This window comes from Nyctibius grandis, chromosome 1, assembly GCF_013368605.1.
Source record: "Nyctibius grandis isolate bNycGra1 chromosome 1, bNycGra1.pri, whole genome shotgun sequence".
NCBI classification, from domain to species: domain Eukaryota; kingdom Metazoa; phylum Chordata; class Aves; order Nyctibiiformes; family Nyctibiidae; genus Nyctibius; species Nyctibius grandis.
This window is the reverse complement of record NC_090658.1, coordinates 52,250,847-52,273,187: the sequence shown is the minus strand read 5'-3', so window position 1 is coordinate 52,273,187 and position 22,341 is coordinate 52,250,847. Positions and strand designations below refer to the sequence as shown.

The 22,341-nt window shown below is 39.4% G+C and overlaps 1 protein-coding gene across 1 annotated transcript in view; it reads left to right on the top strand.

Moving 5' to 3' along the window:
- PACRG (parkin coregulated) overlaps nt 1-22,341 on the top strand; it is a 265,627-nt gene that overhangs the window by 59,866 nt on the left and 183,420 nt on the right. The window contains exon 3 of the mRNA XM_068396027.1: nt 3,487-3,621. Coding sequence (XP_068252128.1) covers nt 3,487-3,621 — 135 coding nt within the window. The remainder of the gene's footprint in view (nt 1-3,486; nt 3,622-22,341) is intronic.

Below are 22,341 nucleotides of genomic sequence, written 5' to 3'. Positions count from 1 at the left end.
CCTCTGATTTCTACATTTTTTTCCCTGAAATTATGGACCAGATGTGTCTTCAGAAACTGTTACATTGCAGCTAGGAAGGTCCTAATGAGTTGTACATGGAAAAATGCTAAACCCGCATGAGGAAAAGAACGATTAAGAATGGTCTTTCAGCTGTTAGGAAAGACTTTTCAACAGTTTTCTATTGTAAGAAACATATCTTCTGTATGAAAAGCAAAAAAGAGATAAAGTTGACTTTGTTTCCTTCAACTAGATCAGGTGACTCAGAGCCCCGTCCAACCCGACCTTGAATGTTTCCAGGGATGGGGCATCTACCACCGCTCTGAGCAATCTGTACCAGTGTTTCACCACCCTCATTGTAAAAAATTTCTTCCTTATCTCTGGTCTAAATCTACCCTCTTTTAGCTTAAAACCATTACCCCTTGTCCTATCGCTACAGGCCCTACTAAAATGTCAGTCCCCCGATATACTTTTCCTCAGGCAGACTGTTGAAGATTCATGGCTAGAATGACCCAAAGAGAGGTCTGCATAAGAGAACGGTGTTCAGAATACCAAATATGATAGTAATGGTCTCCCTGGTAATAAAGATAGGAAGGAAAGGAAACTATTTGCAAAAGATAAACAGTATTAGCTCAATGCAGCCACTCTAGCAGATGTCTTGTAATCTGCTTTTATCACATGCAAACAAAAGGAACAAGTTGCCTCCATGTAATAAAGCAAGACAGCAGTACTCTTCAGTCATGCAAGGTATCATTTCTTTGATAGAGGGACAGTTCCACTCTCTTCCTGATCAGTGATATTTCTTTGCTAGAAGATCTACCAGACAGACTGTATCATGTGAAAAAGGATAATACTTATTGTATTTCTGATCACTGATAATGTGGATTTAGTAAACCTAAATGGATTTCTCTTTCGTCAACTTTTCTACTCACAATTTGAATGTACAGAAACTTTTCAGATTCCCAACACTGACTTTTGGCAAGGAGTTCTATAAATCCACAACTTGCTGCATGAATACATAACTACTTTTGTTTGTTTCAGACTTGTTACTTACTAGATATTTTTATGCCCTGTACTTTTACTGAAGGAGACAGTGGAAAATCTGTCCTTATTGATCCTCTCCATGAAGTCATGATTTTATAGATCTTTATTTTATTCCTCCTTAGTCATCATTTTCCGAGTTTATTCTTTTCTTGTGAAAACCATTCCATACCCTCAGTGATTATCCTCCTCTGAACCTTTTCTAATTCTACCATATCTTTTTTTGAGGTGGCAGATCAGAGCAGACATACTATTTAAGATGTAGTTTCTAACCACTGAAGCAAGGATAATGCAGAACAACCGTTCAACAGGCAAGGAACAAATAAACAGATTTGTAATCAATTTTTGAAAGACTTTATCTAGATTATAGAGGAATATTAGAGAAATAATACTGGAAAGGATTTGATAACCAAGATCCTTTTAGTCCTTCTAGTTTCTTTGTTCCTGAATAAAGAATAGGAAGAAGTCAGATTAACACAAACATATTTTCTAGAAAATGTAGAAGTGCAGTAGAAAAAGGTTCATAGCAAATTTACTAACATAAGTTGGGAGGAAGAAGATGTTTAGTTTCAGAGAAGATAAAGTTTGGGATTGCATTAACTACCTTTAAAGATGATAGTCTGCAAGAAATAAATGTTGTAACTCATGTAATTAGGACAACATATTCTTTATCAATAATTTAAGTTAAAATTTAATAGAACAGTGACTCCTAATATTTTACAGAAAATAGTGTTTTAAAGGATGTGTGAAGGGCCTGTGTGTGAAGAATTTACAAAAGGAGCATAGATGCTTTTCTAGTGGCCTCAAATGAGCAGTGACTCATAGACTTGCCTGAAATGCAAAAAAAAATTAAAGACAAGTGAAAGTACTTATACTAGTGGCACAGAACAAATTGTTCCTCTGCAGACAATGAGTTAGATTTATTTACATTGGTTAGAAATGCTTTTCTTGTAGTCTTACTCTCAACTGCTGCAGATCTTTTTATTAAGCACAGTTGCAGCTATGCGTATCAAATCTATTTTCGCTAGACATGGTCTATCTGTGACAGCAATATGCAACAACAGGTCACAGTTTAGTAGCCCTAGTTTAAGCAATTTAGTAGTACAGAGTAGGCATATCACTAGTGGACCCCTCTACCTCAGTCAGTGGAAAATTATGTCAAACTACTTCAGAGGAAAAAAGTGGCAAATCAGATTTACATCTGTAGTTAGCACAGTTAAATTACAGTATAGCACAAATGAAGCAAAGGATGTTACATGTTTGCATTCTGTTCACTGGAAAGCTGAATGTCTGTACTTCTAGAAACTAATGTAAGGGTCACTGAAGACATAGAGACAAATAGAATGATACAAGATACTGGGTATGATTTACGATCCTCAAAGCTCTCACCTTTTTTTGAAAATGACACTTTCTATGTTATGAAAGGTAGCAAGTCATAAAGGCATATTTGAAAAAGAGATGCACAGAGAATTGTAGGAAGTTCTTATCCCAGATGTATAGCTATAAAAACAAACAAACAAAAAAGGCAAGGATTTCTCAGGGAAGAATCAGTTGTCAAAGACATTTGAGATTAGTTTAGCTCTCTTAGTCTCTTTTATCATTTGAGATTAGCTTCCTTAATTAACTTAAACAATAGATTTCTTATAAATACATGAAATTCTGTTATCTTAGTGCCAATTGTTAGTTGCTGTTAGTACTACGTTTGACTGAGAAAAAAGTTCCAGTGGGAGCATTTTGGGTTTGGACTGTCATTCAGGCACTCAGGCTACGAAGTATGCTGACCAGGAATAACTCAGATAAGGAACTAAGCGGAGTTGAATCAAATTTCTTCCTCCAAGGCAACACAGGAAGAGAAGAGAGGTCTGAGAGAAGACTTTCCTTCATTTCTTCCAGTCCTTCAGCCATCAACACTGAAGGGCTGGAAGTCATAGGAAAGCCAGAGCCATATCATTTGAGGAAGGGATAGGGAGAAAGAGATTAGGTAATGGCCAAAGACAATGCAAAGTGAAGACAGGTATATTAGATGGAAACCAAGTTAAATGACTTCTATAAAGAAACAAATAGAAAAGTATTTCTCAAGGAGAAATGCTTGATTTTCCAAGAACTTCTACTACATAATGTGAATATATTCTTAGTGTTTTATTCTTGCTTAAAAATGCTATGGTAATGGAGATAGCTACTTTGAAATACGAACAGTTTTTATGGGACAATCTGAAAGGGATTACCAAAAAAAGCAGTTAACAAAACCTGTAGATCATTGCCAAAGTGTACTTTCAAAGAAGTGAAGTATAGCATGTAAGGAAGAAAGCAAACTATAATTTGGGAGATCAATGTTATTCTTCTTTCTTATCTGTTTCTATTTTGAGCCATATAAATTAGGCTTTTGCTAAAAATATGTTACCACTGAACTATGTGGTTTTTTTGTTTGTTTGGTTTTGGTTTCTTAAGGTAAGAGGCCCCCCACTTGCAGGAGCATTTAAAGAAAGACCAACAAAGCCCACAGCATTTCGCAAGCTTTATGAGCGAGGAGACTTCCCAATTGCCGTTAAGCATGATACTAAAGGAAACAAAATCTCCTGGAAGGTAAGTCATGGCACAGCTGTGACACCCAGCTGAGCTTATTGAAGTGACATCTCTCATTGTCAAACAAGTTGGCTTATAAGTAAATAAACAGAAATAATTTCTTAGCAAATGGAAGATAGTGGGGAAGCCATTAGAGAAAGGCCTCTGAGTCAGCTGTCTGCCTTGGCTAACAATTAAATTATATGCTGCAAAAAGGAAGATGACAGAGTTGCTTTGCCTTAGAGAATTGTCTCCTGCCCAATTCATCTCTATTTTTATGAGGACCTGGCAATACTGCCTGTTTCAGGCAGTCCATCAAATGATGGAAGTGGCTGGATACAGTGAGCAGCAGCCATTTATCTTTCCCAAATTTCACCTTCCTGCAGGACACTTCCAAATAGAAGCTTTAATTACCTAAATGGATAGGTCAAGATTGCCTGCTCCCTGAAAATGCAGAGCAGAATACAAACGAAGGCAGATTCTCATTCCACAGCTGTACTCTCAGTCTACAGCATATGTCAGACAGCGTAATCGCTGTCATACGTGCCCCTGTTAGAGGCTGACCTCCACTGCTGAAACCATTACAGCACCGACATTTCTCTGACAAAAGGTTAATTGGCTTCAAAATAAATGTATTGCCTAATGACTCCATTCTAATGCAGCTGTGTTTCTCTCTAAAAGGCTTGGTGGTGTTATTTGTAAAACTTGCCAATCTTCTAAGTAACTACCACAGACTTTTAAATTTAATTCGAAAAATGAATGCTGATCTTTAACCTGCTCCTACTATTTAATTATTTTGGTTATCATGAATTACTTTATTTTTTGTATTATTTATTGGACTAGAATAAGATTTTGCTGGAAGCAGTGATAGTTACAGAAAATGAACATGATATGCATGAGCAAAATATGTCAGATTTGTAGAAAGTTTTAAATTGTTCATGTCAAGAACAAGATACCAATTTTAAATGTATAGCTATGTTAATTCAACACAAAAAGAAGGGATTTTGCAATCTTATAGCTGATTCTACTCCTAATGAAGCCAACAGGATTAGACCTATAGTGTGGTAAGTGGTACTATATAATTTGTTAGTAACTAGATTTTAAGGTAGCTTTTCTGCCTTATTGAAGTATAGAAGAGAGATTTGTGCTACTATTTTGTTGCCCATAGCAGTGTTGAATCAGCACAAGGAACAATTAATAGTTCTTGCAGCAAAGGGAATCTCTATCCAACAAGACTTTACCCATGATCAGAATGAGATTCCAGTGCAACTGGTACTTAGGCAACCTTAGAAATGCCCTTTCTGGACTAAAACTCACAGGCTTACAACATAAGTCTGCACTCTAATCTTTCATCACCAGGTAAGACCCAAAGGTGATTGGTAAGCAACTGCAAAAATATGCAGAATTTCATTTTTAGCTTGAGGCATTATAGCTTCTAATTTCTCAAAACCAGACTGAGAGGTACAGACAATTTACCTCATTTTAATTGCTATTTTATGCATATACTTCCATCATAAGGACTAGCATTCCACTAGATGATGCTAGTGACTTCTTTGTTGAGTCAGGACACAAGGAAATTGAATGAAGCTGCATCAGGGGAAGTTCAGATAGGACATTAGGAAAAGGTTCTTCACTGAGAGGGTGGTCAGTCACTGGAACAGACTCCCCAGGGAAGGAGTCTGACAGCACCAAGCCTGTCAGAGTTCAAGGAGCGTCTGGATGATGCTCTTAGTCATATGGTTTATTTTTAGGTAGTCCTGCGAGGAGCAGGGAGTTGGACTCGATGACCCTTATGGGTCCCTTCCAACTTGAGATATTCTATGATTCTGTGATTCTATGACATCTTACTAACTTGCTATCTTCAAGCCTTCTAACCACAGCTGAATGTCTAGAGTGTTTGCTCCCGGTGTTTGACAGTTTGAATTTTTTGAAAACATACTACCTGAAGACAGTCACAATAGCAGAGTCTCTAGTCAAAGATCCAGCATATATTTTTTCTTAACACAATTTGCAATCATCTTATAAACCTAATGTCTCCCTCATGTCCACCTACCACAGTAAAACATTGGCGTGTAGCTAATGCAACATAGGACTGCAATGTCATGCAACAGTTGCTTTTGCTATTGCTGTTAATCCTTTCTTTCAAAACAAATTATCACTACTTCAGCATGCATGCAAGAAGGCAGCACGGTAGCAGACTATTCCATTCTTACATTAGTGCATGGCAGGGTCCAACCTTATTTCCCTCATTCCATGCCACTTGATTTAGTCACAAATCAATCCAGACTGAGTTCTGTGGCAGGCACGCAAGAAAACAATGCTGAGGTAGTAGAATTACTTCAGGCTGTTGTTTAATTTGGCATGCAACCATCATTGATTATTGTGCAGTTTAAGTAGATGAAGCAGGCAAATAGGAATTTTCTAGTTCAAACTTCACATTAGATAGCATCTAAAGTCCTAGAGAATGCCCATCACTGCAAAAGGGTGAGAATGTTGTTCATCGTTAGCTAATATTTAAAGGTGAAGATAAAGTAAGTTCTGTATTTTTCACTTGTTTTAAGGACATGCGAATAGTCAAAATATCCAACATACATCTAATGGCTAATTTTCATTGGTTCATCATACTTATTTGTAAGTCTGATTAAATAAGTAATTTTTTTAGGAATATACTTTAGTCAATACTGCTTAAATTCATCAAAATGAAAAAAATATTTACTGAAATGTCTAGTGACATGATTCTAGTGGAAGGATAAAAAGAAGAAATAAATGATAACTAATATTTTAATCCTGCTATAATTGCACAAATTCAATTTTTATTGTAAGAGGGGTTTTTTGCTATTTTTAAATGTAATGTATATCATGGTTCATTTCACTCTTGTTAGTTTGTCTACCAAGTGATGCATGAGAGAGAATGCAGGAGGGTCTCAGAAACATTCTGACAGAGGAAAATACTACAGGATTTTGTTCTTTCCTGACAAATACACAGTTGTTTTTTGTCTGTTTGTTTGTTTGTTTTTTATAATTACTGAAACAAGACAAAATAACTGTAATTGTCAGACACTTAATATTTTTATGAAAACACTTGGAACTCTTGTTCACTATATTGTAATTCTGTGGACAGAATACAGTCATTTTCAGCTAGAACAGAAGAATCTGAAAGGTTTTAATATCCATGAATTGTGTTAATATGTACCAAAATAATATGCACAAATGACCCTTGATTTTGCAACAATTCTGCATATCCCTAAATTTAAGCACATGATTAATTTTCTGTAAGGGCTGGCTACATATAACTGTGGTTGTAGACCTAGATAAGGTATAAATTTAAAGTTCAGGAACTATTCAGAACTACTTCTAAATAACTGCATGTGTTGAATCTTTAATTCTGAAATAATAGTACTTTGTTGTTGTTGTTTAGCATAATTATTTCCAAAATGCACTAAATTTAGAAAGAGGCATTCTTATTCCAAATCAATCTTAAGCATAGACAAGATTAAACTGTGCAGATAAAGCATGGTGTTTACTTTGATGCCTTTTCTTAAAAAAGGGAGCAAAGCAAATTAGATCTAACTACAAGATCATTATAGCAAGATGTGTCTTCTATGTGAATTCTCAGAGTAAGTCTTTAAATTTAGAAAGGCATCTCTTTGAATACTCCTGTAATATTGCCATTCTGGTTGGTAAGTTCAAATAAACCTGTTTCAACCTAATGGAAGAAAACAGATGAACAGTTAAAAATATGTTTACAACATATAAATATTGTATACAAGAACAGGAAATTGAACCTGATTTTAAAGAATACCTTCCAGAGAAAAGAAAAAAAATAATTTAGAAAGCTCTGATAATACCAAACTAAAATTATCTGGTGTTAGAGGTTGTAATCACGTTTATTTCTAAAAGAAGAAGACATGACTGTTTTCGTTTTCCTAATCTTTGTTTTCAAAACTGGAGAAAGTTGTCCTTTTGTCATTTTCAAAAGATGAATATAGAGAATGATTTGTTAATTATGTCTGTGAAAAGAAACCCACCATCTTTGTAACTCACTACACGAGTTTCTGGTTTTGATTACAATTAAAGTGAAAGAGTCCATACAAAATGTATTCAAGACTTTTCATCCCCATTCAGGGTATCTACTAGCAGTCAGTGAATTCTTTGCTAAATGGCTGTCACGGTTTAAAGCTGGGCTGGCTATTAACCTGGTGGCAGATGCTCTCTGTTAACCCTCTCCCCCCCCCTAAGAGAAAGGGAAACGGAAAAGGGAGAGAGACTTGTGGGTTGGAAAGTTAAAACAGTTTTAATAAACTATAATAATGAAAAAGAATATAATAACAATAATAATAGAAATAATCAAATATATACAAATATATACAAAACCAAGACTGAGAGCTTGGAAATCCTTCTCAGGCAGAGTTGCTCCCCCAGCATGGGCAGAGGGGAAAATGCAGTAGCTCCACCCAGCACGGGCAGAGGGCAAAATGCAATAGCTCTCCCTGCCATCACACCTGCAGGCTTTTAACTGGAAAATTGGCAAAGCTGGTACCAATCAGTGGGAGACAGGAGGGCCCCTCCCTCCTGGGCCCCACCTCCAGGAGGCAGTGGGTTAGTGATAAATAGGAAAGTGAGAATGACGTGTGTGGGATGGAATACCTCGTTGGTCAATCTTGGGTCACCTGCCCTGTCTGCTCCCCCCTGCAGCTGCGACCCCCCTTTGGCTCTTCACTCGTAAGCAGTGAGGAATTTAGCAGTGACCTTGGTTTCTCTAAGACTAATTGGCCTGGTTTGGGCCAAACCAGGACATTCCACCCCTTATTCCATACCATTCACGTCATACTCAGATCACCACTACCTTTTCATTTTCAAATATATATACACATATCACTAGTTTATGATTCATCTCTATACAAAAAGTTCATTAAGTTCATTTGGTTCAGGATTGTGGGTTTCCATCTGGCTAGCAGTCTCTCTTTCGTCATGGTTCATGCCCACGGGTTGCAGGTTAAAGATGTCAGACTCGAGGAGGTTACTGGATGCCACTTGATGAAGCTAGTTCCGGTCTCATCAACACTGTCTTAACCTGAAAGACACTTATGCAGCAACAACATACAGTTCAGAATTAAGTAGTCTCACCCAGAATCAGATCACCTTCAGGGACACATCGGACTCCACCATCTTGCAACATCACCCACCAAGTACATCCAGGTCCCTGAGCAAAAGCAATCCCACAAATGGGCTTACCTTTGCCCGTTACAGGAAGAATCCAGACAGTTTTTCCCAATAGATTCCTTTCATGCACCACAGGGACTTTATCTCCTTCTACTGTATGTAAAAGGTCTGACTGAGTAGGGCCAGCTCTATTGATAGAGCCCCTGGTGTTAACTAACCAGGTAGCTTGTGCCAGATGTTTATCCCAGTTTTTAAAGGTTCCACCCCCCATTGCTTTCAGGGTAGTTTTTAACAGCCCATTATACCATTCAATTTTCCCAGAGGCTGGTGCATGATAGGGGATGTGATATACCCATTCGATGCCATGCTCTTTGGCCCAGTTGTCTATGAGACTGTTTTTGAAATGAGTCCCATTGTCCGACTCAATTCTCTCTGGCGTGCCGTGTCGCCACAAGATTTGCTTTTCAAGGCCCAGAATAGTGTTCCGGGCAGTGGCATGGGGCACAGAGTATGTTTCCAACCATCCGGTGGTCGCCTCCACCATGGTAAGCACATAGCGTTTACCCTGGCGGGTTTGAGGGAGTGTGATGTAGTCAATTTGCCAGACCTCCCCATATTTATATTTCAACCACCGCCCCCCATACCACAAAGGTTTTAACCGTTTGGCTTGCTTAATTGCGGCGCATGTTTCACAATCATGGATAACCTGTGCAATAGAGTCCATGGTTAAGTCCACCCCTCGGTCACGAGCCCATCTGTATGTTGCATCTCTCCCTTGATGACCTGAAGTGTCATGGGCCCACCGAGCTAAAAATAGTTCACCTTTATGTTCCCAGTCCAAATCTATTTGGAACACTTTAGCAGCTTGATCCGCTTGTTGGTTGTTTCGATGTTCCTCAGTTGCCCGACTTTTAGGTACGTGAGCATCTACATGACGTGCCTTCACGACTAGTTTCTCTAGCCGAGCAGCAATATCTTGCCACAATTCAGCAGCCCAAATAGGTTTCCCTTTGCGCTGCCAGTTGCTTCGCTTCCACTGCTTTAACCACCCCCACAAGGCATTTGCCACCATCCATGAGTCAGTATAAAGATACAGCCTTGGCCACTTTTCTCGTTTAGCAATGTCTAGAGCCAGCTGGATGGCTTTTACCTCTGCAAATTGACTTGATTCACCTTGTCCTTCTGTGGCTTCTGTGACTCGTCATATGGGACTCCATACAGCAGCTTTCCACTTCCGATGCTTTCCTACAAGACAGCAGGATCCATCGGTGAACAGGGCATACTGCTTCTCATCCTCTGGTAGTTCATTATATGGTGGGGCTTCTTCAGCACGTGTCACCTCCTTTTCTGGTGGCATTCCGAAGTCTTTGCCTTCTGGCCAGTCCATGATCACTTCTAAGATTCCTGGGCGATTAGGGTTTCCTATTCGAGCCCTCTGCGTAATTAATGCAATCCATTTACTCCATGTAGCATCAGTTGCATGATGGGTAGTGGGAACCTTACCCTTGAACATCCAGCCTAGTACTGGTAATCGAGGTGCCAGGAGAAGTTGTGCTTCAGTACCAATTACCTCTGAAGCAGCTCTAACTCCTTCATATGCTGCCAGTATCTCTTTTTCAGTTGGAGTGTAATTGGCCTCGGAGCCCTTGTATCCTCGACTCCAAAATCCTAGGGGTCGACCTCGAGTCTCCCCTGGTACTTTCTGCCAGAGGCTCCAGGTAGGACCATTGTCCCCAGCTGAGGTGTAGAGCACATTTTTAACATCTTGTCCCATACGGACTGGTCCAAGGGCTACTGCATGCACAATCTCTTGTTTAATCTGTTCAAAAGCCTGTCGTTGTTCAGGGCCCCACTGAAAATCATTCTTCTTTCTGGTCACTTGATAAAGAGGGCGTACAATCTGACTGTAATCTGGAATATGCATTCTCCAGAAACCCACAACGCCTAAGAAGGCTTGTGTTTCCTTTTTGTTAGTTGGTGGGGACATGGCTGTTATTTTGTTGATCACCTCTATCGGGATCTGGCGACGCCCATCTTGCCATTTAATCCCTAAAAACTGGATCTCCCGGGCAGGTCCCTTGACCTTGCCCCTTTTTATGGCAAAACCAGCTTTCAGAAGAATTTGGATTATTTTCTCCCCTTTGTCAAAAACTTCTGCTGCTGTATCTCCCCACACAATGATGTCATCAATGTATTGCAAATGTTCTGGAGCTCCACCCTTTTCTAGTGCAGTCTGGATCAGTCCATGGCAAATAGTAGGACTGTGTTTCCACCCCTGGGGCAGTCGATTCCAGGTGTACTGGATACCTCTCCAGGTAAAAGCAAACTGTGGCCTGCACTTTGGTGCCAAAGGAATAGAGAAAAATGCATTAGCAATGTCTATGGTGGCATACCACTTGGCTGCCTTTGACTCCAGTTCGTATTGAAGTTCTAGCATGTCTGGCACGGCAGCACTCAGCGGTGGCGTAACTTCATTTAGGCCACGATAGTCCACAGTTAATCTCCATTCTCCATCAGACTTTCGCACTGGCCATATAGGACTATTAAAGGGTGAGCGAGTCTTGCCAATCACTCCTTGATTTTCTAATTGTCTAATCAGTTTATGAATGGGGATCAGGGAGTCTCGATTGGTACGATATTGTCGTCGGTGCACCGTGGTAGTAGCAATTGGCACCTGTTGTTCTTCAACCTTCAGCAACCCCACAACAGAAGGATCTTCTGAGAGGCCAGTCAAGGTAGACAGCTGTTTAATGTCCTCAGTGTCTACAGCTGCTATACCAAAGGCCCATCTGTACCCTTTTGGGTCCTTAAAATACCCTCTCTTGAGGTAGTCTATGCCAAGGATGCACGGAGCATCTGGGCCAGTCACAATGCGGTGCTTTTTCCATTCATTTTTAGTTAGGCTCACTTCGGCCTCCAATACAGATAACACTTGAGATCCTCCTGTTACTCCTGAAATACTGATAGGTTCTGCCCCTTTATGATCCGATGGCATTAGGGTGCACTGTGCACCAGTGTCTACCAGGGCTCGATACCTTTGTGGTTTTAATGTGCCAGGCCATCGAATCCACACAGTCCAATAAATCCGGTTGTCCCTCTCCTCCACCTGGCTGGAGGCAGGGCCCCCCCTAATTAAGAAATGGATTCATGCTGCTCACAGGGACTGGACCTTCATTTCTCCTATTCACACTTGGGAAAAAGTGATTTGAGGCCCATCTCCCCTGACTGGGGTCCTGCTCACTGGTAACTGGAGCAGCCATCCTCCTAGAAAAATTCTCTCTGGTATTTCTTTTAGCTTGCAACTCACGTACTCGTGCCTGTAGGGTACTGGTAGGTTGTCCATGCCATCTGCTCATGTCCTCCCCATAACCACACAGGGCAAACCACAGGATACCTCGTGATGTGTTCCTTTTCCTGTGAGCTGGTCCTGTAGGAGAACGTTTTCTCTTAACAGCTGCAACGCGCGCCTGTGTAGGTAGAGAGTCAAGTTTATTCTCGATCATGGACAGTTTGTCTGACAGTTGTTTAAATGAGTCCTTGTTCTCCTTAGTCAGTTTTTCCACAGCCGAGATGCGTGCCTGCAGTGGGGAAGAAATACTATCTTCATACTGTCGCACACAGTTAGCCATTTCGCCCACACTAGATCGTGCCATAGCATCTTCTCCCCATACTAATATTGACAATGTATGGGTATATGTCGGTGGAGCATTCTTCACAACCTTCCGGAACATGGATCGGTTGCATTCCACTTCATCAGGATCTACAGGATCTACAATGTCCCGTGGGTGTCTATAAATGATCTCTTGCACAGCCAGTTCTCTAAGGTAGTTAATACCTTTTTCTATAGTGGTCCATTTGCTTAGGTGGCTCATAACATCATCTTTATAGGGATACCTGCTCTTTACAGCTGACAAGAGTCGCCTCCAGAGACTGACAGTGTTTGACTTTCTTGCGAGCACCTTATCAATACCACCATCTCTGGACAGGGATCCCAACTGTCTGGCTTCTCTGCCATCTAATTGCATGCTGTCTGCCCCATTATCCCAGCATCGGAGCAACCAGGTAATAATAGGTTCACTGTCATAACGGCTGAAGTCTTTCCTTATATTTCTCAGGTCCTTCAGGGATAAGGAGTGGTAGGTTATCTCTACGTCCAAGTCCTCTTGTGATAGTTCTGCTTTAGAAGGGCCTTTCTTCTGTGATGGGTCTGCTTTAAAAGGACGATCGAGGAAACCCCCATCTGTGTCAGGCCCTAACTCTGCCTGAGAAGGGCCCTCACCTGGGTCATATGATGGCTCTGTCTTAGAAGGCTCCGAGTCATCATCCTTCTCTTCACAAGCTGATTTCTTTTGGTATTTCTTCCTGGTTACAGGAGCAATTGGTACAGATTCGATAGATGCTGGAGTCTGAGTAGATGCAGTGGCTGTCGTGGGAGTGCTGAGAGTCTGAGTAGCTGCAGTGGCCATCTTGGGGGGTGTAGCAGCTGTGGTACAGGCTGCCAAGGTTTCAGTGGGTTTAGTGGCTGTAGCGGCAGTACACACTGTAGGATCTGAGGTGGCTGCATAACACCTACAACTGTCCCTGCACCGATATTTAATCTTATCCCACATCAGAAACACATTCAGGACAACCAAAAATAAAAACATGCCACCTAGACAGCACCATCCTAATTTCGCAAAATCTAGTGGAATCAGCTTGGCAGAAAAGGAGAAGGTACTATTTCCCAAAGTAAAACTGGAAGTGTAATCATTAACAGAATCAGCTAAAGGACGCCTGGAGCGTGCAGATGAAGTTGCTGCTACTGATTCGCGATTAAAGCTGCCCATCATTGTGTCATAGAGATAAGAGATCGGAATATTAACTGCCCAGTTTATCACAGCATAAATCAGTATCAAACCCCATACTAAAACAATACATTTCGACCAGCGCCCACTGCTAAACTGCATGTAAACATTCATAATAAGCAAGCAATAACACAGTGCCCACGGCAGGTAAGGCATCATTGCAATACTCAACTGTGAAAGAAACTCCATAAAAAGATGAGATAACACAGTACTCAAAAATGACATCAGCATCTTCACTATCTGTTTTAATTTCCAACCCCTTGTAAATCTCAAAGGAAGAAATCTGATATTCTCTCAGCTGAGCTCTCCGGGTCTCCTCCCGCCGGAGCTGGGATTCGACTTATCAGAGTAACCTGTTGGAGCTTCTCTCGTGCCCCACGTTGGGCACCAATAAATCTGTCACAGTTTAAAGCTGGGCTGGCTATTAACCTGGTGGCAGATGCTCTCTGTTAACCCTCTCCCCCCCCTAAGGGAAAGGGAAAAGGGAGAGAGACTTGTGGGTTGGAAAGTTAAAACAGTTTTAATAAACTATAATAATGAAAAAGAATATAATAACAATAATAATAGAAATAATCAAATATATACAAATATATACAAAACCAAGACTGAGAGCTTGGAAATCCTTCTCAGGCAGAGTTGCTCCCCCAGCATGGGCAGAGGGGAAAATGCAGTAGCTCCACCCAGCACGGGCAGAGGGCAAAATGCAATAGCTCTCCCTGCCATCACACCTGCAGGCTTTTAACTGGAAAATTGGCAAAGCTGGTATCAATCAGTGGGAGACAGGAGGGCCCCTCCCTCCTGGGCCCCACCTCCAGGAGGCAGTGGGTTAGTGATAAATAGGAAAGTGAGAATGACGTGTGTGGGATGGAATACCTCGTTGGTCAATCTTGGGTCACCTGCCCTGTCTGCTCCCCCCTGCAGCTGCGACCCCCCTTTGGCTCTTCACTCGTAAGCAGTGAGGAATTTAGCAGTGACCTTGGTTTCTCTAAGACTAATTGGCCTGGTTTGGGCCAAACCAGGACATTGGCATACACTCAATGTAATATTTTAATATCTAATTTAAATCCTTTATTTGCTTTCATGCTCCCTCAGTGGCCATTAAATAGAACTGTATAGATATTAGTGCCTTAAAGTTGCTGCAAATATATAATACTTATATTTTTTGATAAAGCAATAGCTTTTGAGATCTAGAAATAAACAACTTATTTGGTTGAATTATTCAACAAATGTTCAAGGATCTTTCCAAATTTGTTTTTGTCCACTAATAGAGAATGAATAATAATGGTATGGTTTGAAAATGTGTTTCTGATGTGTATCAAATATAAAAGTTTGGAACATAAATTGTTGTTAATTTAGAGTTAGCTCATAGTAGAAGGTGATCCTTTTAGAAAAAGAACGTGTTAAAATATTTATAATCCCTTTGACTACTTATGTGGGATCCTGGAGTTCTCTTTTAGCCTATGTGTATCACAATTTTATTTCAAAATGTAGTAATATATTCTTTTGCACAATCTCATACCAAGGTATGGATAATAAAAGCTCATAGTTCAGGTCTGAAAAGGACTTCCATTTTTAAATATATATTACTGAATTAAAAAAGGTCAGAATGCAATTAAACCTTTGACTAAGAAAGTTGATAAAACTGAGAAAGTATTTCTGAATTATTAAGAATGTGTTTGAAATGCAGTCTCTCAGTATCATACAGAAAGTCATCAGAATGTTGGAAAAATTATTTTTTTAGGGAGTGGGGTTAATTGTGAAAGTCATTATGCAGGGGAAAAAAATGCTTCTATTCTTCAAAAGAATTCTAGCAATTTCAAAGAAATGAAAACCAAATTCAAAAACGCAAGCTTCTCAAGGAAAATGTCAAAATGAACATGATTTCCATCTTTTGGGGTTTACGTTTTTTTCCAGAATAGTTATGTTCAGTAAGGATGTGACTTTTACCACTTCAATTTCTCTTCATCCTCTCTTTCCTACATAACTAGTTTTTTTTAGGGGTTGGTATAAAGCTATAGTAGCAAAATTACTTCTTGGTGATAGAAACTAGATGTGGTGGTGAAAGAAAGTGTTTTACCCTTAACATAATGAATTTGGATTGTGCATGCCCTTTTTCCTTGTGCAGACTATTGAAGTTTGCTTTTGGTAATAGGGACTACACATAAATTGAACGTGCCACAGAACTGCAATTTTTATTAGCATCTCTCATTCTTCATTTGGTTTTATCAGCATGTTGTATATTAGTTCATATAAAATTCTGAGCCGCTATGATTAAGCTGGTACCTATACCCAGCACCAAGAAAAATCTTTTTTGTTGTTTGGTTTGGGTTGGCTTTTTTGTTTTTGGTGTTGGGCTTTGTTTTGGTTTTTTTTTTCCATAAAATAGATGGGGCTTAGATTTTGTTTTCTTTTTCTAGAAGTGCCACCTTTTTTGCTTTTTTCAGGGATAAGTTTTAAGGGAGAGAAAATATAATTTTTTCATATCAACTGATATAGTTGGAAGGGAGACAACTTTTCAGTTGCAGAGCTCTCAAGTAATGTCTCTCAGTATTTTTCATTTTTGTGGCATTGTCTTGCCATTAAACCACATGAATAAACACTTACTGTATGTTAGGCCCTATGTAGTCTGAAGTAAACTTCAGTAACGCTTCCCGAAGTTCAAATTCCAAAACAAAAAAGGTCCAACTTTCCTTCACCTCTTCTGCTCTCTGTCTCTAAGGCATACTTGGCACTGGCACTGATGCTTATCAGAGCCCTCTGTTACTAAATTTGTCTCTCTAACTCAGGGAAAAAAGGTGGATGTGTTTTTTCTTGATTAGCAACATGTTCACAGTCCTGTGAACTTTGATTACAAAAGGGTCCACGAGTGCTAAATCTGTGTGTTGGTGAAGGAGAGAGAAACAGTAGTAAAGTACAGTGAAGAAGAACAGGAGAGAGTTGATGGATCTCAAAACTTTCTTTCTTTTGACAGCAATAAACTGCTAGATTAGTTTAGCTGCTCATGGAATTGGAGCCTCAGATATCTGAAAGCAAAGAGAACAAAATGCCTGTGAAAAATAATTCTTTTTTGGATTTATTTTCATATATAGAGGTTTTTTCTTCTGCTTCCATTCTTTGCTAATGTTTAATATCTTCTTAATAAAAGATGTTGAGAGAACACAGTCATCTTAAAGAAAACTTGTAAATCCCCCACAAGTGTTGTCATGCAGAATGAAAGCTTTTTGCCAGATTATATACAAAGAGGAGTGGTCATGTATCATGCTTAGGCACAGTGGATACAGCACAGAGTGATGTTAGTTTCTGTTTTATTTAATGTCTTCATTAATGTTCTAAGAAATAGTTCAGAATTTTCTTCTGCAATAGACTTCTGTTTATCTTCCCCAGAGGACTCCTTTTTTTTAATCATTTCAATGATTCTTTGTAAGCCTGTCTCCAATACAACTGTGTTGGTATAACAGAAAACTGCAGTGTGGATTCAAGAGAAGTCAACTTAAAGCAAGAATTTCTTAAGCCAGAAATAATACATAATAAGGTAGAGAGACTAGAAATATGAGTTGAGGTAAAGAAATAAAGTCTTGGAGAAAGAAATTTTAAATGCTGCCTCGAGGGGAAAAAAACACAATTATATTAACAGATTTAGTGTAAAGGAATAGTTTGGAAAATAATAATTTTATTTTTTAAAGGACAGTAAAAACCTCAGTTTTCTGTGGAGACAGTAATACAGCAAACTTGTGTTGTGGCATGGTGGCAAGAAGGAATTATTCAGTTTTAAACTAGAAATGTAGCAATAGCTCTGTTGCATTATCTTAAATCAGAAGCTGTTAGTAATAATAACTAGAAATGACTATCAGAAGTGCTATCTTCGCTGATGTGCACATGACTTTTTCTTAGAGATTGTTAAAAATCACAATCACAATTCTGTTCTAGTTTCCTTTTTTAAATGCATAATACTAAAAAATAGCCGCATATTAATGACTATGACCTGATTTTCATTTAAATGAAAACTGCTTTGGATCTCCTAAGCAATGTTGTTTATGTAGTGCACTTATACCCAACCTATGACCCGAAATCTTACAAAAGAGCTACAGAATAAATGCAATATCTTTTCTAGCAAATAAAGCAACAAAATTTCTGTTGACTGCATTACAATGGGATCTTTATTGTCATAGATAAAAATTATCCATTATCTTGACCCTTTTTCTCCCTATGATATTTTACATTTTCCCACTGATCTGTTAGGTTTTTAGTCCTTGACAATGCTCACAGGAATCTGTTTCTGATCAGCTATAAATTATAATGTACAGAGTTATCAAAGTTATAGAAGTTAAGACCATCCTTTTGATCACAACAGACTTGAATCTCCCTCTTACATCTAAGAAGTGCTAGTTTGTATCTAATTACATTTATATTTAATAATATATTAATTTTATAATTATATTCAATAGGTATGTAGTTGTTTTTTTCTTCAAAAGTCATTAATTATATTGAGTCTAGCATTTTATGTGAGTTAGCTATGGTTCACCATCTTTCATTTACAGACTAAAATAGGGTACCAAGCTGATGTCCTTCAATTAAGGCAACATTTTGAAAGTTATTGAGTAACTCTGGAAGCTTCCAATTTCCATTCCATGGTACATATAGTCACAGAAAGTGTTGGAATGATGTTTCTCAGGTTTGAAATTTCTACATTGATTTTATCTCACCACTAAGTAACATAAATTTCAAATAAATTTAGACTGTTCAAATCTTGCTTTTCAAAAGCACTATACTAGAATTAATTTTCAATTGAAAAACACTTCTTAATAATAGTACATCAATTAACTGCATGTTTAAAATGGTCTTTAAAGCTAGCCAATGGCTCTGTAATATGTATTTTTCTGTTGGCTCGCTACTTCTTCATACTAATCTACAAATCATTCATGACTTCTCTGTTAGGTTCTTTTTCACATCTGAAAAGGAGATGTCTTTGCAGGTCTTAGAAGAAATTTGTGATGTTAGAGATTAAAAAATAATCTTATCAAAATGCTATTTCAAAACACTGTAGCAAAACACTATGTTTTTATTAAATCCAATAAAATTCAAACTATTTCAATACCTAACATTCTCATTGGTTGTTTTTAGTTTGTACATTTAAACTAATATTTCTGGTGAAACACTGAATTATGTCACATTATGTATTAGAGGTTACGCAATGCAATCTCTTCTTTTTTACCAATTGTGGCTCACAAAAATGTAATTCTTTCTAGAGTTAGATTTTTAGTCATCTGGTCTTTTCCATTTCTTTCATATTTATAATTTAAGAATATCTAATGAAATGTCTTTTTTCTTCATGCTCAGATAAAGTACCATATTTACTAATAATATGACATGTATGTTTGCTTAACAGCTGAATAATATGTTTCCCTTAAAAAGTAAAGAATGTTTTCCTGGAAATGACTGAAATCTCCTTTCTTTTAACAACATCAATGCTGAATCTGGGGACTGGTGTTCAGCTGGAGTTTGAACTAGGCCTTGCAAAGAGAAGTGACAGTTTACCTGATTCCTATAGTACAGAGCTGCCATATTTCAATTATTAATTCCTCTGTGGCTAATTAGTAGTTGCAACTTATCCCAGTATTCTAGAAAACAGTAATATTTTGGCAGTTAATTTACTGTTCCTTTTTCCCTGCATCCACAATTAAAGCCATTCCTTTATTTGATGTAAATTGCCATCTTTTGAAAGCGTATGGAATGAAAACCCAGCCATGTATCAGAAATAACTTTAATTTAAATTTGCTAAATGACCTCTGAAAGCTAGATGAAAGATTTTCTGCTGAATGGGCTGGTGCTCCCTGCCTGTATAATTTATGTGAGAAATTAGTGCGAATGGTTCACTTTTATGGAGCAGTGCTGCTTGTAGCAAGCCTGCAGAAACAATTTTCCCCCAAGCCTCCATCTGTTCTTCAAACCAGGGCATATGCCATCTCATCGAGCTTGAAAGTCAACTGATTTATAACTCCTGAAAAGTGCATAGATTGAAAAGAAAGGTCGGCTGCTGCTATGTGACAATGATTTGCTAGGCACTTGGATAAAGACAATTCACATTATTATGGACCCTAGAGGACACAAGTGATGTTGTAAGCTTCAGAAATTGGTAGACTGACATATAGGACAAAAACAAATTGCTCCTCCCCCTTCAGTTAAACAGCTACCTCTCTTCTTAAAGATGGAAACTTTTTAGAAGGTAAGTAGGTAATATAGACAAGACGTTGTTATACTGCGTTTCAAACAGAATAAGCTTTTCCTAGCTACAGACATTCTCATCTAGAAGTGCCAGGACTTGTTCCACTTAATCTTTAATCTGCAAGCAGAAACATCTGTCTTTAAAAGTGCTTCTTGTTGTTTGTCAGAAAGTTTTGTTCAGTGCCACAATCACAGTGCTGATGAATTTTCTGTATCTATTCTGAAGGTGATTTGTGAGCCCTATCGCAATTAATGGATGGCTTGTTCTCTGTCCATTAGTTGTGAGCCTTCCTTCTTTCACCCAAATATTGCAGAGTTCTCTGGCAAATGACAAAACAAATGGAACTGACAACATAAAAATCAATGTGTGTTTGATGTTTTCATTTCTGGTAGTCAGATAGGCTGACCATTCTACTCAGAGACTGAATAATTTCTTCAACTACTTTGTCTTATCAGGTCTGAATTTTTTAATATAATTTCTGGTAAAAAATGGCATATAGTTAAGTGCATTTTTAATTTCAGAATGATAATATAGAAATGATGCAAAGTCTTTTAATTTGGGGGCAGATTTTGCCTTGAAAAACACAGTATAAAAAGTACATGTGAATAGCAGGAAAAATCATCCTCTACGAGTATGAGCTTCTTGCTTGTTGGGGTATCTGTAACACCTGTAAGAAAAAAAAATGGCTTTGTAGCTTTCCACAATCATCTGACCTAACTCACATAGACGAGTATACTTTCTGAACATCATATAACTCAATTAAGAAAAGCAGAGCAGTGCAGATTAACTAGATCGCTATTATGAAATATTACTGTTGTATAAATGGAATCTCAAACACTTCAGTCAGTACCCAGCATACATACTGGATATTCATGTATTGTATACGCTATTGTATATGCGACGTCCATAAATCCATGGGCTCTGATGGGATGCACCCGCGGGTGCTGAGGGAGCTGGCGGAAGTCATTGCTAGGCCACTCTCCATCATCTTTGCTAAGTCGTGGGCAACGGGAGAGGTGCCTGAGGACTGGAGGAAAGCAAATGTCACTCCAGTCTTCAAAAAGGGCAAGAAGGAGGACCCGGGTAACTATAGACTGGTCAGCCTCACCTCCATCCCCGGAAAGGTGATGGAACAACTTGTCCTTGGTGCTGTCTCTAGGCACATCAAGGATAGGGGGATCATTAGGAGCACTCAGCATGGCTTCACCAAGGGGAAGTCATGCTCAACCAACTTGATAGCCTTTTATGAGGACATAACCCGGTGGATAGATGATGGTAAAGCTGTGGATGTGGTCTATCTCGATTTCAGTAAAGCGTTTGACACGGTCTCCCACAGCATCCTCGCAGCTAAACTGAGGAAGTGTGGTCTGGATGATCGGGTAGTGAGGTGGATTGTGAACTGGCTGAAGGAAAGAAGCCAGAGAGTGGTGGTCAATGGGACAGAGTCCACTTGGAGGCCTGTGTCTAGCGGAGTCCCTCAAGGGTCGGTACTGGGACCAGTACTATTCAATATATTCATTAATGACTTGGATGAGGGAATAGAGTGCACTGTCAGCAAGTTCACTGATGACACAAAACTGGGAGGAGTGGCTGACACACCGGAAGGCTGCGCAGCCATTCAGAGAGACCTGGAGAGGCTGGAGAGTTGGGCGGGGAGAAATTTAATGAAATATAACAAGGGCAAGTGTAGAGTCCTGCATCTGGGCAAGAACAACCCCATGTACCAGTACAAGTTGGGGGCAGACGTGTTGGAGACCAGCGTAGGGGAAAGGGACCTGGGGGTCCTAGTGGACAACAGGATGACCATGAGCCAGCAGTGTGCCCTTGTGGCCAAGAAGGCCAATGGCATCCTGGGGTGTATATGAAGGGGTGTGGTTAGCAGGTCGAGAGAGGTTCTCCTCCCCCTCTACTCTGCCCTGGTGAGGCCGCATCTGGAATATTGTGTCCAGTTCTTGGCCCCTCAGTTCAAGAAGGACAGGGAACTGCTAGAGAGAGTCCAGCGCAGAGCCACAAAGATGATTAAGGGGGTGGAACATCTCCCTTATGAGGAGAGGCTGAGGGAGCTGGGTCTCTTTAGCTTAGAGAAGAGGAGACTGAGGGGTGACCTCATTAATGTTTATAAATATGTAAAGGGCAAGTGTCATGGGGATGGAGCCAGGCTCTTCTCAGTGACATCCCTTGACAGGACAAGGGGCAATGGGTGCAAGCTGGAACACAGGAGGTTCCACATAAATATGAGGAAAAACTTCTTTACGGTGAGGGTGACCGAACACTGGAACAGGCTGCCCAGAGAGGTTGTGGAGTCTCCTTCTCTGGAGACATTCAAAACCCGCCTGGATGCGTTCCTGTGTGATATGGTCTAGGCAATCCTGCTCCGGCAGGGGGATTGGACTAGATGATCTTTCGAGGTCCCTTCCAATCCCTAACATTCTGTGATTCTGTGATTCTGTGATTCTGTATTGACTGACTAAAGATGATGAAAATGTAGAGCTAATAAACTGTGACAATTAA